Below are 21,581 nucleotides of genomic sequence, written 5' to 3'. Positions count from 1 at the left end.
CACATAGCATTGCAGGGTCTGAAATGCCTTCGTCATGCGGTAGAGGTCGTTGAACGGGAGGTCGCGTGAACAGCGTTCCCGCTGGAAGTCAGCATTTGCAAACCATTTCTGTTGAAGAAACCAAGTAGCAAAAGTCCTCCAGAGTGGATAATCCGCAGGCTCCAATGATTGGACGCATTGCAGATGGTATGAACTCATTTGGTTTGTTGACAGTATCCTCCATACAGTGGATTAGGAAATACCAAATCGTTGGCCTATCGTTCGAGTACTCGTACTCGGATTGCCTTCTGCAAGACGTAGGACATTCTCCTCACTGTCTGGCGTCCTTGCCGTTCGCTCTCGATTCATGGTACCTCTCGTGAAACAACCAGTCTCACGTAACACGTGCGAAAATCGTATGATGAGGAGCACGCCTATGCGGGAAACGTTCCTGGTACAAGCGCAGAGCGGCGCACCCATTACAATCCGCAGCTCCATACGCGAGGTGCATGTTGGCCAGTTCAACGTTTGAATACTCGTCCATCCCACTGCCTCTGGAACCGGTTCTCAAATGCTGACTTCCAGCGGGATCGCTGTTCACGCGACCTCCCGTTCAACGTCCTCTACTGCATGACGAAGGCATTTCGGACCCTGCAATGCTATGTGATTCCAATTCGTCTTTGTGCCCCCTACACCTCCTGCAAGTTTGTCGCACTAATAGTGAATCACCCTGTATACAACACTGGTGAGAGACCTATTTTTTGATCTGCAACTAAGTAAAAATCCTCACGTTGAAGAGATTCTTCCTTGTGATAATAAATCTAAATATCACGTTACTGTACTCTTTTCATGCAATGCTGAGGGTAACAATAAACTACCAACTTAGAAAATAAGGCTCCATACTGTCTGTTTCAATAGTGTTAAGGCATTGTCACAAAATACAAAGCTAATATTAATTTTTGGACAACCATCAAAATATATCAAACATTTGAAGAGTGCCTCAACGGTACAGAATTGCCAAGTTTATTGCTCACTTAGAAAATAAAAAAATCTTAGGAACATCAAAGTTGCATTTCTCCTGGTTGTGTATACCAACCAGTTCCAACCTTTATATTTCAATGCCCATTACCATCATGTGGGTAAAATTGAATATGAAAAATTTAATGATGAAATTTGTTCGTGTATACAGCACAGGCAAAGGTTCAGAAAAGATGGAACAGAAGAGTTCTTTAATATTTTAGAAGTGGCAGTAAAATCTAATGAAGAAGAAACAATAGTGGTTGGAGTTTTAAAAACAGGACAGGAAATGATAACTACATCCATTGAAATAGAAAATTTGGAGAAAAATGTAAACTTAACGATAATGGTAACTGAACATTAGATAATTAACAAAACATTGTGGTTCCTTTATTTTATTGCATTTCACTCTTTCTTATTGTGAGTATTTAAGTTTGCACTGGTATAATTATTTGTTTTGTGATAAGGCAGCAGCAGTAACTTTCCAAGCATAAATATTTCCAAATTTTTAATGTGTTAACATTAATTTTCAGTAAATTTGTTAGCTTGTGATACAAGTTGCAATTGCATTTTTTATAGCACAACTCTATTTCTTTTGTGTAAATCATAGCCAATGATATTAAAGTAGGTTCAATTTATATAATTTAAGAGGTACTGGCAAATATCCTTGGTAAATATCTTTTTCTATCATCAGTATTGCAATTTTTTTTTTTTTAATAGATGAATCAAAAGTCACGATAATGTTGGTTATGGTCATTTTGAACAGTTTCTTTAATAATCTCCTATTTGTTTAGTGACACAACTATTTTGATTTTTATTCTTTATGTTTGTAAAGCATAAAAATGCATATAAATTGTCATATTAACTTTCGGTGCTACTGTTTGGCTCATACCACACGTGTTTAATTTGTTTTATTATTTTTTTATTTATAAAGTTCTTAATAATTCACATTACATTTCTTTATATGTTATATTTATCTGTACCTTGTTCTTGCAATGATTTTTAGCTATTTTCCACTAATACAGAATCAAATGTTCTTTCCTGTCTATGAAACATAAATGGGTATTTCAATTCATTTGATTAATAGCACGTAGATGATCTAATGTAGAACATAGTTCTCTAAAACCTACTTTTCCTCTAGGCTAGTTAAAATCTTTTTTTTTTTTTATGTAAATCCCAAACACGAGAGGTATTAGAACCCATAGTACTTAGTACCGTGCTTGGGTTGGAGTTTGAGAAGACAAAAGAAGATATTTGTTGATATTGGGCTTGAACTTCTGTAGACTGTAATTTTCAGGAATTACCTATGACGGAAGGTTGTTCCAGAAAACGGCAGTTGAAGGAATAAATGGGAAGATGAAAAGTTGGTTCTGTGAGTTTCAAGTTGGACAGTAAATGGATGTTGGCTGGTGGCGGCACGTGTTCGGACTGTTTTGAAAGAGAGAACGGGAATTATAGAAGCCAATTCAGAAGAACAGTGCCCATGGAAGTATCTGTAGGAGGCATGCAGCAGAAACAGTACGTCTATGAGACAGCGAGTGGAGAGAGACTGTTAGAGATGAATCATTAATTAACCTAACTGCCCTCGTCTGAATGGAATCAAGAAGCCTGAGAGAGGTTTTGGGGGCACCACCCGAGATGTGGGAACAGTATTCCATTGCAGGGCAGATTTGCGATTTATACAGAGTGAGCAGCTGTTTGGAAGAAAAGTAACGCCGAGAGCGAAAGAAAAAACCAAGTTTTTTTAGATGCAGAGGAAGCAATATTTGTAACATGCTTGTGCCAAGAGAGATTAGAATTCAGGGTAATCCCCAAAAGAGATATATCATTTTGCCTAGAAATCGGAGTGTCACTAAAGATAAGCATAAGAGCAGAAGAATCCTTTTTGCGAGATATAAGACAAGACTGAGTTTTAGAAGGGTTGAAATCAACTAAGCTGTCTTTGCCCCACTGGAGAATTACCTAAAAATCGGCATTTCAGAAATTGGTAGCAGATTTTCGAGAAGTTGAAGCTGATTGAGCAGGGCAAGGTTTCTCAAAATGGAAAGCGGAATGCAATGTGTTATCATCGGCAAAACTATGGATAGGATTTCCAGTCAATGGAAGGTGGTCATTAATATACAAGAGGAAAAGGGTGGGGAAAAGAATTGAACCTTGGGGGACACCGGCATTATTGGAGAAGTTAGAAGACTGAGAGCCATCTACCATCACCCTCAGTGAGCGAACAGAGTGAAAACTGGATAACCAATTACAAAAGGCAGTTGGCATACCATAAGAGGGAAGCTTGTTTAGAAGACCTTTATGCCAAACACGATCGAAAGCCTTTGAGATGACAAGAGCATCTACTTGAAGACCACTGGAGGCACTGAATGAAGCATGTTGAGAATGGTGGGAGGTGTTTTACCAAGATCATTGATACATGAGTTGGAAGAAAAATGTGATGCTAGAAGGTCACCTTTTTATCCTTGGCTGAAGTGACAACAGAACCATTTGGTTTGGACAGAGGTGGGAGCAGAGAGGGGCAAAAGTTGTGGCCAACAGCTTTGGCAAGAGACCAGAATGCTCGGCTACCATTAGGGCAAGAAGCAAGTTTTCTACTCTTAGCCTGATCAAAATCTAGTTTAGACTAATTAATGACTGCTTTACAATTGTTGTGAGCTTTGGTGCAGGCAGAAAATGAAAATGAAGAATTAGAAACAAGCCAATTTCAATATGCAAGATTCTTCTCTTGAACCGCCTTAGCACATTTATTGGAAAACCAAGGTTTAGATAAAGGATTCCATTCCTTTAAGAATAATTTCACTGACAGATCTGAGCAAATGTTGACATCAGAAGTTTTGAAACAGTAATCCGACCAAGGAAAAGAAGAAAATAAATCTCGCAGGTCATTCTCTTTTGCATTCTTGTAATGTCAAACAACACGAGGTTGGGAATAGCCATGAGATAAAGGTTCCATTGGAGAAGAGACAATCACCAAGTTGTGATCTGAAGTGCCTAAAGGACTTCTCACTTCGACCGTGTACTTAGAAGGGTTGTTTGTGAGAAAAAGATCTCAAGGATTAGGATTGTCCGGTATTCTTGTAGGTAAATGAACAATCTGTGCAAGGTCATTAGTGATTGCAAAAGCCTCAGCATCTTGACCAGCTGGGTTGGTGTGACTAGAAAATGGAAGCCAGCTGGAGTTGTAAACATTAAAATCATCAAGGAAAATTACCTCACTGTTAGGAAAGTTGGGCTGGAGAAAGTCAAGTTGAAAAGAGAGGAAGTCAAATGAGCTCCAAGTGATTAGTGCAGTTGGGAGAATGGTAGAGACAACAGATGAATTTGACACAATGAGGCAGAGATTTTAAGCCAGAGAAGATCAAAGAGAGAGTCCAAATTGCCAAGTCTCTGACAGGGAATATCAGAACGGACATATGCACAAGTACCACCTTGGAGGCAAAAGGAATCATACAGTGAATAATTTGGGCATCTGAGATGAGCAGTAGTCGAATCAACCGATAACTGAGATTCTGTCAGAAAAAGTACATGGGGTTTGGCAGACTGCAAGTGGAAATGGACATCGTTGAGATTAGAATTGAGACCACGTATAATTGTGAAATGAATTAGGAAGTGTTTGGGAGGTTTAGATCTTTTCACAGATAAGCTTGCTCTATTAGTTTGACAATTCATGGTGTATTCAATAGTAAGAAAAAGCGGGTGGGACATGCTGTATGAAGTAATGAAATTTTTGGATATGGCGTACACATATTAAGAATATACCCAGATCCTTGACATAATGTGGCCTCGACACTGCTCCCCGCATACACACTAATCAGACTTCCTCCAGTCACTATCTGGCAGAGTAGATGTAGCAAGATTATGCACTAGCTGATCCGGAAGCCTCCTAGAGAGTTACCAATAGGTTCGGTCCAGTGTACTAACTAGCGGCCGGCCTGCAAACACCGTTTTAGAGCTGTACCCTTGAAATGTAAGGAATATTGGATCTTGCCACGATGTTCATCATAACCTCAAAAGTCATCAATCATACTGCATGATGGAAGAGATAGGAAGGGTTGAAAGGAACTTAGCTCTAGAGACTAAACATGGGTTCCACCACTTCAAGTCTCCAATAAGCAAAGTGGTGGTATTGCACCAGTTGATGAGAGTCATCTACCACCTAGTACTGCCCGGTAACATAGAGGGGCGGCATTCCTCCATGTGATGTGGGTGCCCCACCTCGACCTCTGCTTACGTTGGTTCACACCTGAGTGGTCACCCACCATGTACTTGTGCATGGAGGTTATACCCAGGATTACTAACAGTCCCACCATCGTGAAGGCGCAAGCAGAGGATTTGGCTGTCACAGACCGTCCGAACTTCGCCAAAATTGGGTCCACTTCAATTGAGTGTCACCCGAATATCAGTTCCATCAGTGTTTTAGACTCCCAGGTAGCAAGTACAGCTTGTCTGGCATATCTGAGAGAATTTCTGTGACAACCTCAAGGACTCAACCTCTAATATTTCCTTTAATCTACTGCACAGTACAGTGGACTGTATGATCAAATCACTTTACAATGGACTCTACATAATAAAATACTGTTCATTATATGATATGTAGTAAGCGGCAGTCATTGTGATCATGTTTGCAAATTGAATTGTAATTCTATTAAACAGTGATTCTAATAAGTGGAAGTAGGAGGATTGTTATCCGTAGGCTATAAAGGAAAAGATAGAAAGCACAAATTTACACTTTCTTACCTTACCAATTAACAAAATTAAATGGCACGTTAAAATTGGAAGAATATTTTCCACAGGTTAGCAAAATAAAAATAAATTTATGCTTATGAACATTTCTTAATTAATACTATATTATATATACATACTAACTAATATATCTGTTCACTTTTTTTTGGGGGGGTTGTAAAATTTAAATAGTAAAAAAGATAAGCAATCAATAACAAAGAACAAGGCAATGCACAAATTGCAACTACACAACACATGAAAGTTAAATTACGAAGCTTAAAAAATAGGAATGAAGATAAGATTCTGAAAATTTATTTATATGACTGAAGATTTCATGGAAGTAGAAACACATTTCACCATAATAATGTAAAAACTTACAGAATTCCAGCTATCAGTATTAGCAAATGCAATAAGATCAAGTTTACTACCTGTTTATAATAGATTGCACTAACAGAAAAGCCAAATAAACCGGAAACTGCAAATTGTTTTTATTGTTTTTTTGGTAGCAACCTCCAGAAATGTGTTTTAGAAAATATCACAAAGTCATTCAAAACTGATTCTTATAATCGAATATATGATAACGATGAAAGTGTAGTGCATTTTAATGACTTGAATTGGTTTTTTAAAACTTGATTCTATAAAGTGGCTGATTCTACTAACCAATGTTCATGTTAACCAGTGCCTACTTATTCCACTTTATGATGGGCTTACGATTGTCTCAGACCAGACCACATGAACCTTCCTCTCAGCCAATAGCAGTTTGTAAACGTGTTGGCCATATGTTTTTTTTTGCATCTTTTAGTTGAAGTGATTTTCTGTGGTGTGCTTATTTGACATAAATTTACTGTATTGAATTAGTTAAAAAAGTAAGATATTACCACAATCTTTTTTGTGGAATGCTTCCAGTCAATTCTCTCCAAATATAACAAATAAAATAAGATGAAAAAAACGAATTAATGAATTCCCTCACTCATAGAGATACGACCAAATGCAATGTGCAACTGAATCGAAATCTGAGAGCCCCAACCCGACCCCAAAACACATCAAACCACTGCAGCAAGACCATGAATATGAGAAGACACTCTGTCAGAATAAATAATTAAAACTGCTTCTGATAATAAATAATTAAAATTGCAATTAAAAAGATTAAAATTACAATTAAAATTTGGATGAACACTCATATTAAACGAAATGCACAGCTGTTTCCCTTCCTTAAGCAGACTACACTTTTCAGCTGATCGCCGTGTTCACAGGATGAGAATATTACGAGGTGTTTGTGTGTGACTCTTAAAATAGAGATTATTTATATTAACACATGCATAAAACAAAACTAGAAATCCGAAATTAGGTAAGGACGTTGCACATTGATAGAATTTTCGTTTAGTTTCATTTCAAGCATTTCAGCGATCCATAATTTTATGTAATTGTGTTGTATGTTTAAAATTTCCGCTTCATTGAATAAGAATACGTGACCATCACTGACCGCATGAAAGGCCAACTCTGACGTATTTGTGCGCAATGTGTAGACGGAAGCAGCATGTTGCTTGACACGGATTTCTAAAGTACAGCAAGTGGACCCCTCGTATGATGAATCACACTGACTACACGATATCTTGTATACAAGATCATTTACCTGTGCCGAGCAAGAAGGAAGAACTGTGTGATTTTTTAATATATTATGGAGCTTCTGCATGGGCCTGGCTATAATTTTCAGCGAGTATATTGAGCTGCCTGTACCATTGTTCGATGTACGGTATGGAAATAAAGTGTTTTTTATTGGTTTCATTAATGGGTATCGCATTTGCTGTTTTATTTTTAGCTTGTAATCTGATTTTATTTATAACGGAGTGAGGGTAGCCTCTATTTAAAACCCGTCGGTTAGTGTAACAATTTCTAAGTGTAAGGTGGGTTCAGAAGCGGAATATTTGTAAGCGTTGAAAAACTGGTTAAATAAAATGGATCTCTTATACACAAATGGATGATAACTCCGGTAATGCATGTACATCCCCGAATTAGTGGGTTTGGGTAAACGCTAAATTGGATTTTTTGCATGTCATGTGTGAAAATGATATTTAAGAAATTCAGGGCTTTTGTTTCTAACTGTTCTTCCTCCAGTGTAAAATGTAGTCTCGTGTGAATATCGTTGAATAACAGTAGAATGTCCTGAGTGGTGTTATGATCTGTTATAACAAGTATATCGTTAATATATCTCCCATAGTAAGTAATGCGGGGAGAAACAGTGTTAAATGAATGTCCTCGATATTGGCAAGATAGATTTCTGCTATAAGACCGCTCAGATTCAAACCCATTGGTAAACCGAAAACCTGTTTGTACATAGTGTCTTTAAACACGAAATAGTTAGCTTCAAGAAGAAGCTTCATTAATTTAAAAATTTCTTTTTTGTCTAATTTAAGTGTGATTTATTGTGATAGTATCGTTATTTAACTGTTCCCAAACTACATCAAGAGCGTAGTTTACATTTACATTGGTGTACAAGGAGGTAACATCTAATGAAAATAATTTATCATGAACACCAAGCTTAATATCTTTAATACTATTAAATAAAGTGTCAATTTTTTATGCCAAACTTTATCAACTGTCTAAATGGTTTTATGATGTTGTATAAGAGTGCAGCTAAGTGTGAAAACACTGAATTTTTGTATGAAACAATAGGGACATATAGGAAATCCTGGTGTGACGTTTTTGGGCAGCCAAAAAGTACAGGAATATTATATGTCCTCGCTTTCAGCTCTTTTAATTGGACCAGGGAAATAAAATCACTCTTACGGTATGCAGTTAGGGTTTTGTTATATTGGTTTACTAAATTTGTGAATACAGAATGGTCCATCTCCCTGTAAGTGGAACTGTCCGATATAATAGAGTCAAATTTTCTAAAATAATCCGTTTTATTCATAATAACTACAGCATCCCCATTATCTGCTCTCTGGATAACAATATCTTTGTTCTAAGACTATGCAATAATTTCATTCATATTCAGTCTGGGTACCCGAAGAGTTTTGGAGTTATTGACTACCTGATTGACTTGTGGACCAATAAGTCTTTTTGCGGAAGGTTGCGGAGACCATATTCAAAGTCTATCACAAATTGTTTCTTGGGGAGTTTATGAGGGGGTAAATTAAAGTTCAGACTCTTTGAAGGAGCAAAATCTGATCCTCAGATAACGTGTATGAAGACAAATTAGTAACTTGTTTATATGTCGCTTCATTATGCGTATGATGGGGAAGAATGTATGTAAGCTGGATATGTGTAGCCCCATTTTCTTTATTTGTAAAAATAGTGAACGTGCCTCTGTGTGTATGAGCGCCTGCTTGCATAAACATGTCAGGGTTGTCGGTGGGTATATTGTATCTGTATAAGGGGTGGGGGGGTCGATCTCGATTTGAAACTGTTAATAAAGCATTTAACTTAATCGAGCGCCTATTTTTTATGTCAGTGGCCAATGCATACCACCTTAAATTTATGAAGGATTTTAAAACAGTCCAATTGTTTGAATGTAAATATTTTTTTGTTTTATCACGAAGTGTAGTAACCTGAGAATAATAACACCTCTTCATTGTAAAACAAGAATTTAAGGTGAATTTAATAATATGGCATGACATGGCAAAAGCAAGTTCTTTAATATCAGGAAACCTATGATTAAAATTAACCCTCGCGAATTTAGCATTAGTAGAGGCATAGATGCAAGAAAGCAAGTTTATGCAGCATCAGCCAAAAAAAAAAAAAAAAAACCACTCCCATTTCAACCCTCCATTCGTTCGAAATACCTGTCCAGCTGAGCCTTAAATTTATTTAGGCTATCAACTTCCACAACAAGGGATGGAATGGAAGTCTGTTCCACCAACCAACTGCCCACTGGCTAAAGGCAAATTTCCGCACATCTATCCTATATCTGTCTTTCCTCAATTTGAATTTATGCCCTCTCAGGTGATTATTCTGAGCAAGAGGAAAATTCCCATCGGCATTGAGCATCCTCAAACCATTCAAGGCTTTATACACTTCTATCAGATCACCTTGCCGGTGCCTAGTCTCTAGATACTGTAATTTGCAAAACTTAAGCCTTTCTTTGTAAGAGCAACCCATTGTTCCATTCACTAATCTTGTTGCCCTTCTCTGTACTTGTTCCAGCAGCTCTACATCCTTCTTGAAATGAGGGCTCCAGACCTGTATACAGTACTCAAGGTGTGGCATGAACATAGCCTTATACAAGGGAATAATCACCTGCTGCTAGAAAAATTCCTGTATATCATTGACAAGACACCATGAGCTACTCTTGCAGCTCGTCTGCACTGCTCAGAAAACTTCATATCTGCGTGCACAATTATCCCCAGGTCCTTTTCATTCTCTACCACTGTCAGTGTAGTACCACATAGTTGATATGTTAATCTGGGGTTGCTACTTCCCATATGCAGCACTTTACATTTGTCAATGTTAAACTTCATTTGCCACCTGGAAAGGTTGAGCAGCCTATCTGCTCAACCTTTCCAGATCCTGTTGCAGCGCAGCATACTGTCAATAGTGTCCTTAACAACCCTGCCAACATTTGTATCGTCTGCAAACTTGGACATTAAGCTTGATATACCATCATCAATATCATTTATAAACACAGAAAACAACAATGGACCCAACACTGAACCCTGAGGGACTCCACTAATAACATTAGTCCATGATGAGCAGCGTCCATTGATTACCACTCTCTGTCTTCTTCCACTCAGCCATCCCTAATATTACATTTTGGCATGATATTTTCAAGGAGGAAATATTTGAGAAAAGAAATGTTTTTTTGTGGAATATTTCAGTGTCACTTTGATGTAATTTTGCACCATATTATGCAAAAAATCTCTAAAGATTTTTTTGTATAATATGGTGGTCTGCTTAAGGAAGGGAAACAGCTGTGCATTTTGTTTAATTTGAGTGTTCATCCAAATTTTAATTGTGATTTTAATCTTTTTAATCGTGATTTTAATCTTTTTAATCGTGATTTTAATAGTAATTTTAATTATTTATTATCAGAAGCGGTTTTAATTATTTATTCTGACACAATATCTTCTCACACTCATGGTCTTGCTGCGGTGGTTTTATGTGTTTCGGGGTTGGGGTGGGGTTCTCAGCTTTCGTTTCCTTTTGCACGTCGAATTTGGTCATATCTCTATAAGTGAGGGAATTCATTAATTCGTTTTTTTCATCTTATTTTATTCATTACATTTGGAGAGAATTGACTGCAAGCATTCCACGAAAAAGATTGAGGTAATCTCTTACTTTTTTTTAATATATTGAAAAAACGTGGAAGCCTTGAGCTCTGGAATTTTTTACTAATTCTTATTTATATTGAATTAGTGTACATTCAACATTGTGTAAACTGATATATGGCCCCTAAAGAGTACAGTAAGAAGAAAATTTCATCTTCCAAGGTCTTGGAACGAATTACCAAAAAACAATATGTTATTGGGTTCAACATTATGATATTTTCCCGATACGATAGTGTCTTTGGAATGGATTAATATCATATAGCAGGGGTCCACTGTAAAAATGTTATAATATTAGTAAACTAAACTCACAGGACCATGAGTTTATACAGAGTCATTAAAAAAGGTGTCCGTGATTTCCCTTTTAATTATCTTCGGAAATATTTGATTGATGTTGTGATCGTAGCAGCAAACAGTGTGGTAACTCACTAAGTTTTATTTGACACCTCAACAATGACCTTGAGTGTGGGCAGAATGACTCCTATGCGCACAGCCTCAGTCACTGTCAGCAAGATGGCGACCGCACGACAGAAAGTGCAGTGTGTGGTGAATTCAAACACTGAATTTAAATGTCATAACAGTGCAATGTCAATACCAACATACTTACAGACAAGACTATAATACGTTAGTTTAATCAGTTTAAGGAAACTGGCAGGGTAGACATTAAGAAATCTCCAGGCCGACCACCAATGCTTGAAGAGAATGTGGAGCACTTGAGATAGTCTTGCTTATGTAGTCTGAAGAAATTCATCGCAGCCTGGAGCTTGGCATTCTAAAGACCACCATTCAGAATGTGCTTCATAAACAACTGAGACTGCATGCATACAAGATTCAGCTCAAAAACAAAATTAAACCTGAAGACTGTCCCAGATGTACTGAATTTGATAGTGCCATGTTAAATGAGATTGACAATGATGAGAGTTATTTAACTGTATCCCCGTCCGCTGGGGTACGTACCAGCCCCAACTGGGTTCAGCAAGTTAATTCTATAATTTTTACTCTAATTACAGAGCTGAAACTCGCTATAGTTGGAGCCAGAACTGTTTTCTTGAATTTTCCCACTTAAATTTTCAAAACCTTCTATTGAATTTCACACAAATGACAAAAATGTGACATCAAGTATGCAATTTTTTAGGCCTTTTCAATTAACTTTTTTACCCCCGCCCTAACCAGCCTAGAGCTTATGAAACCCGACACTTGATTCGTTTCTTGGTGTAAAGCGCGCGAATTTCTTTTTACGGAGAGGAGCAGTTCTGATAAACAACTCCGCCTGAATACGAGCGAAGCGTGGGAAGTATATATCACGTCACCCGTACAGCTACAATCGAGACGGTAAGGGAGAAGTGTAAATAAACAAAAGACGAACAGGAGCTACTGTTTTTGACATAAGAAGCAATAAAGCCATACAGCACCAATAACAGTTTATGTAAGGTGAACAGATCGTATATCCTATCTTCAACAGTGTATTGCTCCTACGAACAGAAGATCAAGGAAATTCATCTGTTGGAAACGGGAAAAACTGGTGTAAAACTGATAACACTGCAATGCGCATTTGATAAAAAAAAAAATTTGCTTTATTGTAATTGTTTTTAGTAAACAATATCAGAACAGCAGTTTCCTGGGTTTGATCTTCTAACCAAATTTCGAGAAAATATTTCTATTTATAGCTGCGTTATAAACTTCGAAACTGGTGCATCAAAAGAAAGAAAAAAAAATCATCCGCTATGAATTTCTTTCTTTCTTGAAATGTGTGTTGTTCACATAACTGCAATATTTGTAACAATACAAAGCTAACAGATTACAACTAACGGCTGCTCAAAAAGTATCGTTAGAAGATATTTGCTTGTTACGCTTGGATGTCATCGCAAAGGGAGAAATTCTGTTTTAGCTCAGAAGACGAATAAATTTCCTATCCATGGTCATAATGCTATTCTGAACTGCAATAAACAGATAAACTCTGCTGACAAATAGACTTACTCCCCATCACTTTTATTGTTTTACTGTGGTTTTTGGCAGATGAGTCGGTGACTGCTAAATGCAGTGCGGTTTCTTGTATTCTCTCTCTCCTCTCCTCTCTATTTCGGGATCTCTGACCGTGTGGTCATCATGTAATATAAACAGAAAATTTGTTTGTTGGAATGCTGCCCATCAATTATCAACTCTTTTACCGACCTTCTAATGTATGTTGTGTTCAAATAATCCACTTTGCGAAATTCGAAAGTGCTACATCAATTAGGAGCAAAAACGGCATAATGAATTACTTTATAGGTATAATAATGATTTTACTGACTGGAAGAAAGTGTCCACAATAAAACAATTGTACAAAACGAAAACATGCGGTCACTCAAAGGATAAGCAATACAGCGATGTTTGAAATTTATAATGCAGTTCACTAGCTAATATTTCCAGAGGAATTATTCTGGATTTTTTATCAAATGAGCACCAGAACAAAATCGGACTAATTAGTAATTCCACATCCTAGGATGAACTGACTAATTAGAACTCCAGCATCTGTGATGAAATGTTGTGCACGATATTGTTCGCTACAACAATAACGTAAAGCAACAAAGCAAAACATTGTAACAGAGCAATAATGTGAAATATTGTTAGAAAGTAAAAATGCTAAATACTGTTCCCTAAAACAATAGTACAGCAAAGTGTTTTTATTTTTTTTTCGTTTCTACTGTGGCTTTCAGTTGAATTTTCTTGATTTTGTGTCAGTAGACAGAATATGTATTGTAATTTCTTCGATATGTATTAAGAAATTTACAATATGTAAATTATTACAATATGTATTGAAATATATATTGAAGAAAGGAAATACGATAGTAAAATACACATTGGAAATAAAAAAAAATATTCCTGTGTTCAAACAATTTGGAAAAATTATTTTAACACAGGAATATTTTTTTTGTAATTGCATTTTGTAATTTTGTAAAATCAAATGTGATTGTATTCAAACAATTTGGGAAAATTGTTTGAATACAATTACATTTGGGAAAATTACAACAAAAAGACTGATTTTACCCGAAGACATCAGATCAGTCCAAAGTAACTGTGTAGTCATTTGCATTCAAGTGATGTTTGAAATGTATAATCCAGCTTCCAATATATTTATGGCTAGTATATCCAATTGACGAAAAGGGGATTGAATGTCGTCCACTGTCCCTTCTAAGCTGAAATTATTCCCCTTTGGGAATATTGCAAATACTGATATCTGTCGAACAGAAGACAGTTTATGTTCCCCTACTGTAACGAATTACTTGTGGTAACATGAAGAGTAACTTCCTCTTTGATTTTACTGCAAGAAACTCAGAACAAAACATCTGTTCTAACTGCATACAAGTATTGTTACTGTCCTGACATTATTTCTAGATGACAACTACTACCATGCAAAAAAGATTACTGTACTTTGGTTTGATATTATGGTAAGATTTTGATCTCCCCTACCGTAACAAATTACTGGCGGTAACACGAAGGGTAACTTCCTCTTTGATTTTACTCAACGGACTCTCAGAACAAAACACCTGTTCTAACTGCATAGGTTTATTGTTACTGTCCTGACATTGTTTCTAGATGACAATACTTTCCATGCAATAAAGGATTACTGTACTATAGTTTGATCTTACCGTAAGGTTAGAATGAAACACTTCCCAATATTTCCAGAGGGATTATTGACTACTATTTGCTGAATTTACCGCAAAGAAGTTTTCACAATTATACATATGTAGAAGGCGAAAACACATACTCCACCCAAACAAATTATTTTCACTACAAGAAAGAGTTGGGGGGGGGGGGGGCTCAACGGATTTTCCACATTTCTTGCTTCTGCGCAACGCGAGAACTTCAATTTAAGTAGTGACAACCATTGATATTTCACATTTAGATTTCAGACTTATTTTCATATTTAGATTCAGATTTACCTTAGAAAATGCATAGGAGTTATTTGGAAGGGAATTATGAAGAAAGGGCAGTTGATGAGCAGTCATCATCAGAAGATGATAGCTCCTTCTGTGAGGAATTGGACCACCGGAGTAGCACAGAGACAAGCGATGGCAGTGACAGTGACTGGGAGCAGCTGGAGGAGGATGTATATATCGGGAAGGATAAAAGCATGGTGTGGAGGAAAGTTGCCCCTCGTCTAAATATTCGCACAGCTCGAGGTAACATTATTCATTTACCAGGTGTGAAGGCTGCAGGTAAGTCCGCCAAATCACCAATTGATTGTTTTTTATTATTTTTCGATAATGAAATGATAACTCATATAGTGAGACATACTAACGAATACGTTGATAAAATATCTTCTAATTTTTCGTTGGCCAAGGATGATAGAAGAACAGATAACGATGAAATGAGAGCTTTGATAGGTATTTTAATATTGTCAGGAATGTCTGGGCTAGCAGGGATAAACACAGAACGCATGTGGCGTAAAGATGGACTTGGTCCGGAATTGCTGTCATCGGTTATGACCCATAAGATGTTTTCATTTCTCCTTCGGGTTATGCAATTCAATAGCAAGAGTGATAGATACATTAGAAAAGAATCAGACCGACTTGCAGCGTTTCGTGAAATTTTTTTCATGTTTTTGGAGAGATGCCAGAAATTTTACTCACTTTCGGAGTACGTAACTGTAGATGAACAATTAGTGCCATTCAGGGGTAGATGCTCATTCCTTCAATACATCCCCATAAACCGGCAAAATATGGACTGAAAATATTTACATTAGCCGATGCTAAGATGTGTTTCACGTTCAATATGGAAGTTTATGTGGGGAGACAACCTCCTGGGCCATATGCCCTGTCAAATTCGCCCCTCGATGTCGTGATGCGGCTTGTTCGCCCAATTGAAGGAACCAACTGTAATTTGACCACAGACAATTGGTTCTCCAGTGTGCCTGTGGCTTCTAAATTACGAGAAAAAAATATTACTCTTGTTGGCACACTAAGAAAAAATAAACGTGAGCTACCAGCTGAATAGGTCAATGTGAAGGAACGCAAATCACTATCTGGGTTAACATTATCGAAAGGACAATCCTATATTGATTGGTGTTCCTGCTGCAGCCCTCGTACCTGGCAGATGACATATAATGTTCTGGGCTGTGTGGATATTTTGGAGGCCAGCAGTTTTTCTTCATTCGGTGACTTTATTCTTTCCGATATAGTCACGCTTTGTTTGTGCTGTTGTGATGTTCACTTTCTTGGCAGTCATCTTCATCAGTGGATGTTGAAGTTTCAATAAGGCATCCCTATTGTAACCTTCAGCGCTGGAGTCTGGTTTCAGAAGTGACAGAATAAAACATTTCAAAAAAAATTAATTTCTATAAAAAAGGAGCATACTACTAGCCCTGATGAGTGCCTACTGTACAGTTTTATCAGCTCTTCAAGTGCTGGCAGGATCTATTCCACTAGATCTTTACGTAGTTTACAGATTGAAAATAAAGCAATTCCAACCAACTTCTTTGATATTAGAATCACAACATGAATAATCATAACATCTAAGGTGAGAAGAAAAACAACAGGAACAAACTTTCTACCTTATGACAGACACAATGGGACATATCGCTGACCTCGCAGGTTACTAGAAAGTTTTCTCCAGAGGTTACCTACCTAACGGATAAAGGCAGAAGATAATGGTTCTCCCTATCGAAGTCATATCTCACCACTGGACATTGTCCCTAAACGATAAACTGTGCAAATTCGGACGTTTTCATGCTAACTTCTGCTCTTGCGGACAACGTGAAGAGTGACAGCATGTGTTATTTGACTGTGACATTTATGAGGACTTGAGAAAAAAAATTGTGTTAGAGATTTTCATCCTGGATTGGAACATCATCTTGTGGAAAACAAATAAATTCATTCCACCTTTCAGAACTTTGCTTCTCTTGTTTTCGAAAGATGCTGATCTATTGGACAAACACCAACTGCTGCCATCTAATTTGTTTTTACCTGGGCACTATTTGTGTTATACGCAGAATGTAAATAGGTACTGATGAACCATATACCAGCTTAGTTTCAGTTCTACTATTATGTTTTATGCTGAATGTAAATATGAGTGTTAACATATTATTATAAAAATAAAGATATTTATTTGAACTTCATTTTGCTTTGCTGTGTTAAAAATATGACAAGCCAAAATTTACTTTTTTTCATTTTTTTTGGTAGAAAATATCAATAAATTACAGCCATTAGAATGTCATAAACAAGAGACAAATTAAAAAAAAAAGTAGTATCAAAAATAATACCTAATCAAAAATAAAAAAGAGAACACAATCAGATTTTGGAAAGCATTACCTTTTCAGATAAAATTCAGTAAGAGAAAACAACCATTCTGTGAAACAAAACTTTCACATGCAACATTGCATATTGCAATTCAATAGCACAGCACAGGAATACACTGAACACAAACATTATTCATGATAACATTGTTTATTTATAAATTACTTGCATTTCATACACGTAATAATATAATATTGTTTACTAATAATTAATGATTACACTATTTATTCTAAAATTGAAAAAGATTTGGATTTCATTTATTATAACATTGCCAAGTAGTTAGCTTTGGACCTTTGACAACCTCCTGGCCTGCTTCCCACAAAAAAAAAGAAAAAATACTTTTATTTCTCTCTCTCTCTCTCTAGGGTAAAAATGCAAAATATTGTTCCCTAAAACAATTGCAGTAAAGCAATGTGGATTTCTCAAATGCGCGCCAGACCAAAATTGGACTAATTAGTACTTCCGCATCCTAGGATGAACTGACTAATTAGAACTCTAGCATCTGTGATGAAACATCATGCACACCGATATCGTTTGCTACAGCAATTATAAAGAAACGAAGCAAAATATTGTAACAGAGCTATAATGCAAAATAATGTTAGAAAGTAAAAATGCAAAATATTGTTCTCTAAAACAATTGCAGTTTCGGCATCCTAGGATGAAGCTGATTTAGAGCTGCAATGCTTTTTTTTTTTTTTTTTTTATTATTATTATTTATTTTCTTTATTTATTTTTTGTTTTTGTATGGGCGGCTCCTAGAACAAAAGTTCATCTCGGCCTCGTTGCTCTGTTCAGTTTTTACGCATTGTCAGGGTAAGGCCAGTCTGTGTCGTGAAAAAAAAAAAATCATCCCGCTTAGGAATATCCCATGTTGGATGAAGACAGATGAAAAGGAAGGCAAGAGAGAGAGAGAAAAAAATTTTCATCCCGCACGGGAGAAAGTGACAGGAAAGAAAAACTGTGAGCTTATGTGTGTGTTCTGTATTGTGATGTTGTATTTGGGCATTCTGGCTACCTGGACGACTGCCTCCAGGTACTCTTCCCTAGCAGGAGGGCAAGATCTCCCCTACTAACTGCATGCCCTCCTCCCTGGGAACTACTAGTAGTAATAGTAATAGTAGCATGTGATGCAAGAAAGCAAGTGTATGAGCTTATGCAGCATCAGCCAAAAAAAAAGTTCCCAGGGAGGAAAGAAAAACTTGTATAAGATGAAGAGAGGGAAGGAGAAAAGAGGAGAAGCACTATCCCGGCCCAGGGAAGGCCCAATCCAGGATGGATTGCTAGAACAACACAAGAAAAAAAAAATATATATAATATAATAAAATAAAATAAATAAATAATAATAAATAAAATAAATGAAAGTTAGCGCTCTGGACCTTTGACAATCTCTTGGCCTTGTGCCCACCAAAAGGGTATTTTTTATTTCTCTCTCTCTCTCTCTCTCTCTCTCTCTCTCTCTCTCTCTCTCCAGGGTGTCGGACTAGAAAGGGTGGACTCCCTCCCCTAAGGATTTTTTCCCCTCAAGTGAAAGAAGGGAATTGGAAATTTCATGATGAAAATGAACCCTGTTTTTCTTCATCCGGTGAACGGCTACTCTCTCAGCGTAAGAGAAGTGAAATTACATTTGCAGCTCAGAATGGAATTCAAACATTGAAACACATGACATTTTATGGTGAATTTTTCGGGCATTGTGTGATAATGAAAATTCAATTTTTCTCTGGAAATTTTTTGATGATATCAAATGCATATCAAGGAAATATTGAAGTATTCAATAACAATTACTTACAATTTCCCAATCCCTCACTACGAGTAATGGATTGTTCTCACAATCTGTTACTAGCTGCGCATTTTTTTTTTTTTTCGTTTGTACACCAGGTGAGATGCATGCGAAGTTCCTTCGATATCAGTTTTCGAAGTTTGTAACGCAGCTATGAATAGAAATATTTTCTTTAAATTTCGTGAGAAGATCAAATATACATCCACAAAACTGCTGTTCCAATTTAGTCCTCTAGAAACAATTACAATAAAGCGAACTTTTTTTTTTATGAAATGCGCATTGTAGTGATCAGTTTTACGACAGTTTTTTTCTTTCCGTTTCCAGTATAGCTTCCAGTAGATGAATTTCCTTGATTTTTTTTAGTAGATAATACATATTGAAGAAAGGAAATGCAATATTTTAGTTTTTCAAAACCAATTCGTTGCAATTCTTTCATACAACAATTACGAAAAGCAATAAAGCTACTGTGTGAGTGAGCCATGCAAATTAGTGTTCGCAAGTAATGATGCTCAACTGTTTGTTTTCCATGAAAGTTGTTTACAGTTTCATTTTCTCCTTGGATCACCTTGGTAACGTTAATGACGTAAGCTTGACCAGTCAATTTTCTCTCTGCATGCGTTGATTCGTTTTAGCCACAGGCGCCGAGCTGATGCGCAAATTTTTGAACTAATGCTGTAATGCGTTTTATTTTCAAAGCTTGGATCTTGTTTTGCCGACATCAAAATTTAATAAATTGAAATGTGATCGTACATTTTTGCTGTTTTAGAGTGAATTAATAGTGTTTGCTGAGCGCTAAAGGTAGGAAATCAAAGAATATACTTCTGTTTATGTATACTGAGTTTCAATTTGGAAAATTTAGTAGAAATTATGAAAATTATTAGTTTTCTTCGGGGGGAGCAACTTTCGAGTTAGGGTTAAAAATTAGACAAAACAGGGCAGACTTTGACCGGGTTAAAACACATTTTGTTTAGTGACGAAGCAACCTTCCACATATATGGTGTGTTAATTGTCACAATTGAGAATTTGGGGGGACACAGAAACCAAATGAAGTTCACCAGTATGTACGTGATACTCCTAAAATAAATGTGTGGTGTTGACTAATGCACGATCGCTTGCTAGGCCATTTATGTTTGCTGAAAGAACAATAACTGGTAACATTTATTTGGATATGCTTCAGCTTTATGTTTTCCCTAGTTGAAGACACAGAAAGAGAGAAAGGAGTTTCTGTGATTTTCAGCAAGATGGCACACTGCCTCATTTCAGCCGTAATGCGCAGAATGCCCTAAATGACCGGTTTGCCGATCGTTGGATTGGAAGAGGTGGACCTGTGCCCTGGTCACCAAGAAATCCTAACCTGACACCATTAGACTTTTTTTTGTGAAGCTACCTAGAGAACATTGTCTATGCATAAAAGATTCGCGATCTGCACCATTTAAGAGAGAGGATCACAGCTGCAATAGCAACCGTTATGCCGGAAATTACTGAGTGCACATGGACAGAGATTGACCACTGCTTGGATGTTTGCCGAGCAACGAACGGTGCTTATATTGAAACAACATACTAAGGTATGAAGTAAAACTTGAGATATTCCTGTAGATATTAACAAATAAATCAATTGACTGATGTAAGTATTTGCATTGTTATTTTATCATGAAATCACAGACACCTTTTTTGATGACCCTATATATTAAATCTCTTTAATATACTATCAATACAAGTTTAATATATTAGTATCAATCTATACATGTTTCTGGCTCTGTGGTATCTGTCCAGTGCTTAAACATTGCACTTATGAAGTCTAAATGGCGTAGTACAGTTTCCTCTTATTCTTTCACCAAATCAAGGGCTTTCCATATGATCTTGGCCTTCTTTGTTTTATGTTATTTTTATTCACTAAAAGAATGACCATCTATCCGGTCAAGACATTCAAAATTTGTTTGTGTCAATAACAAGATTATCATATATTTATATTATGATTTTAGAAATGTTCTGATTTATTTAAATCTAGAACAAGTTTCTTATGTATTGAATTTTGCAAATTACCAACCTGTGAGTTTTAATCAGAAGAGCAAGATTTTCAAGGTCATCCTCCATGGTTGCCTCATGAATAAGAAGAGAGCATTTATTTCCTATACGAAATATAAACATAATATTAATTTTGTAATCCAGAATGCATTTATCAACTGTGAAACAAAAAGAAAATTTAAGAAAATATTTTAAATTCTAAGGCAATTTACCAACATATACAACAAATGGAACTATACAAGAGCACAATAATGTGTTTGTGCAGGGGAGGGGGTGAACATAGTGTAACCTTAGTGTAAAAGTAGTGAAAGAAACCCAGAAGTTTATCCAAAAATAAAAAATAAAGTCAGTTACCTGTCACGTGATCTACCGCCATGTTTACCACAAATGGAGGTGCTGCCACTGCTGGGTTAATATAGCTGAATAGATTCCATCAGCCTCAGGTGCCTTAATTACATTTAGTTTCAACAATATCTCTCCCACTTTCTTCTCAATTATCACAAAATCATTTAGATTCCA

General features: G+C 36.5%; 1 protein-coding gene across 1 annotated transcript in view; it reads right to left on the bottom strand.

The window, feature by feature from the left end:
- Nucleotides 1-21,581, bottom strand: part of RNaseZ (ribonuclease Z) — a 239,384-nt gene that overhangs the window by 17,222 nt on the left and 200,581 nt on the right. The window contains exon 21 of the mRNA XM_090386608.1: nucleotides 21,085-21,166. Coding sequence (XP_090242734.1) covers nucleotides 21,085-21,166 — 82 coding nt within the window. The remainder of the gene's footprint in view (nucleotides 1-21,084; nucleotides 21,167-21,581) is intronic.

The sequence above is a fragment of the Mastigoproctus giganteus genome, chromosome 12, assembly GCF_048544385.1.
Source record: "Mastigoproctus giganteus isolate SK-2022 chromosome 12, ASM4854438v1, whole genome shotgun sequence".
Classification (NCBI taxonomy): Eukaryota; Metazoa; Arthropoda; class Arachnida; order Uropygi; family Thelyphonidae; genus Mastigoproctus; species Mastigoproctus giganteus.
This window is presented reverse-complemented; position numbering and strand designations above follow the sequence as displayed.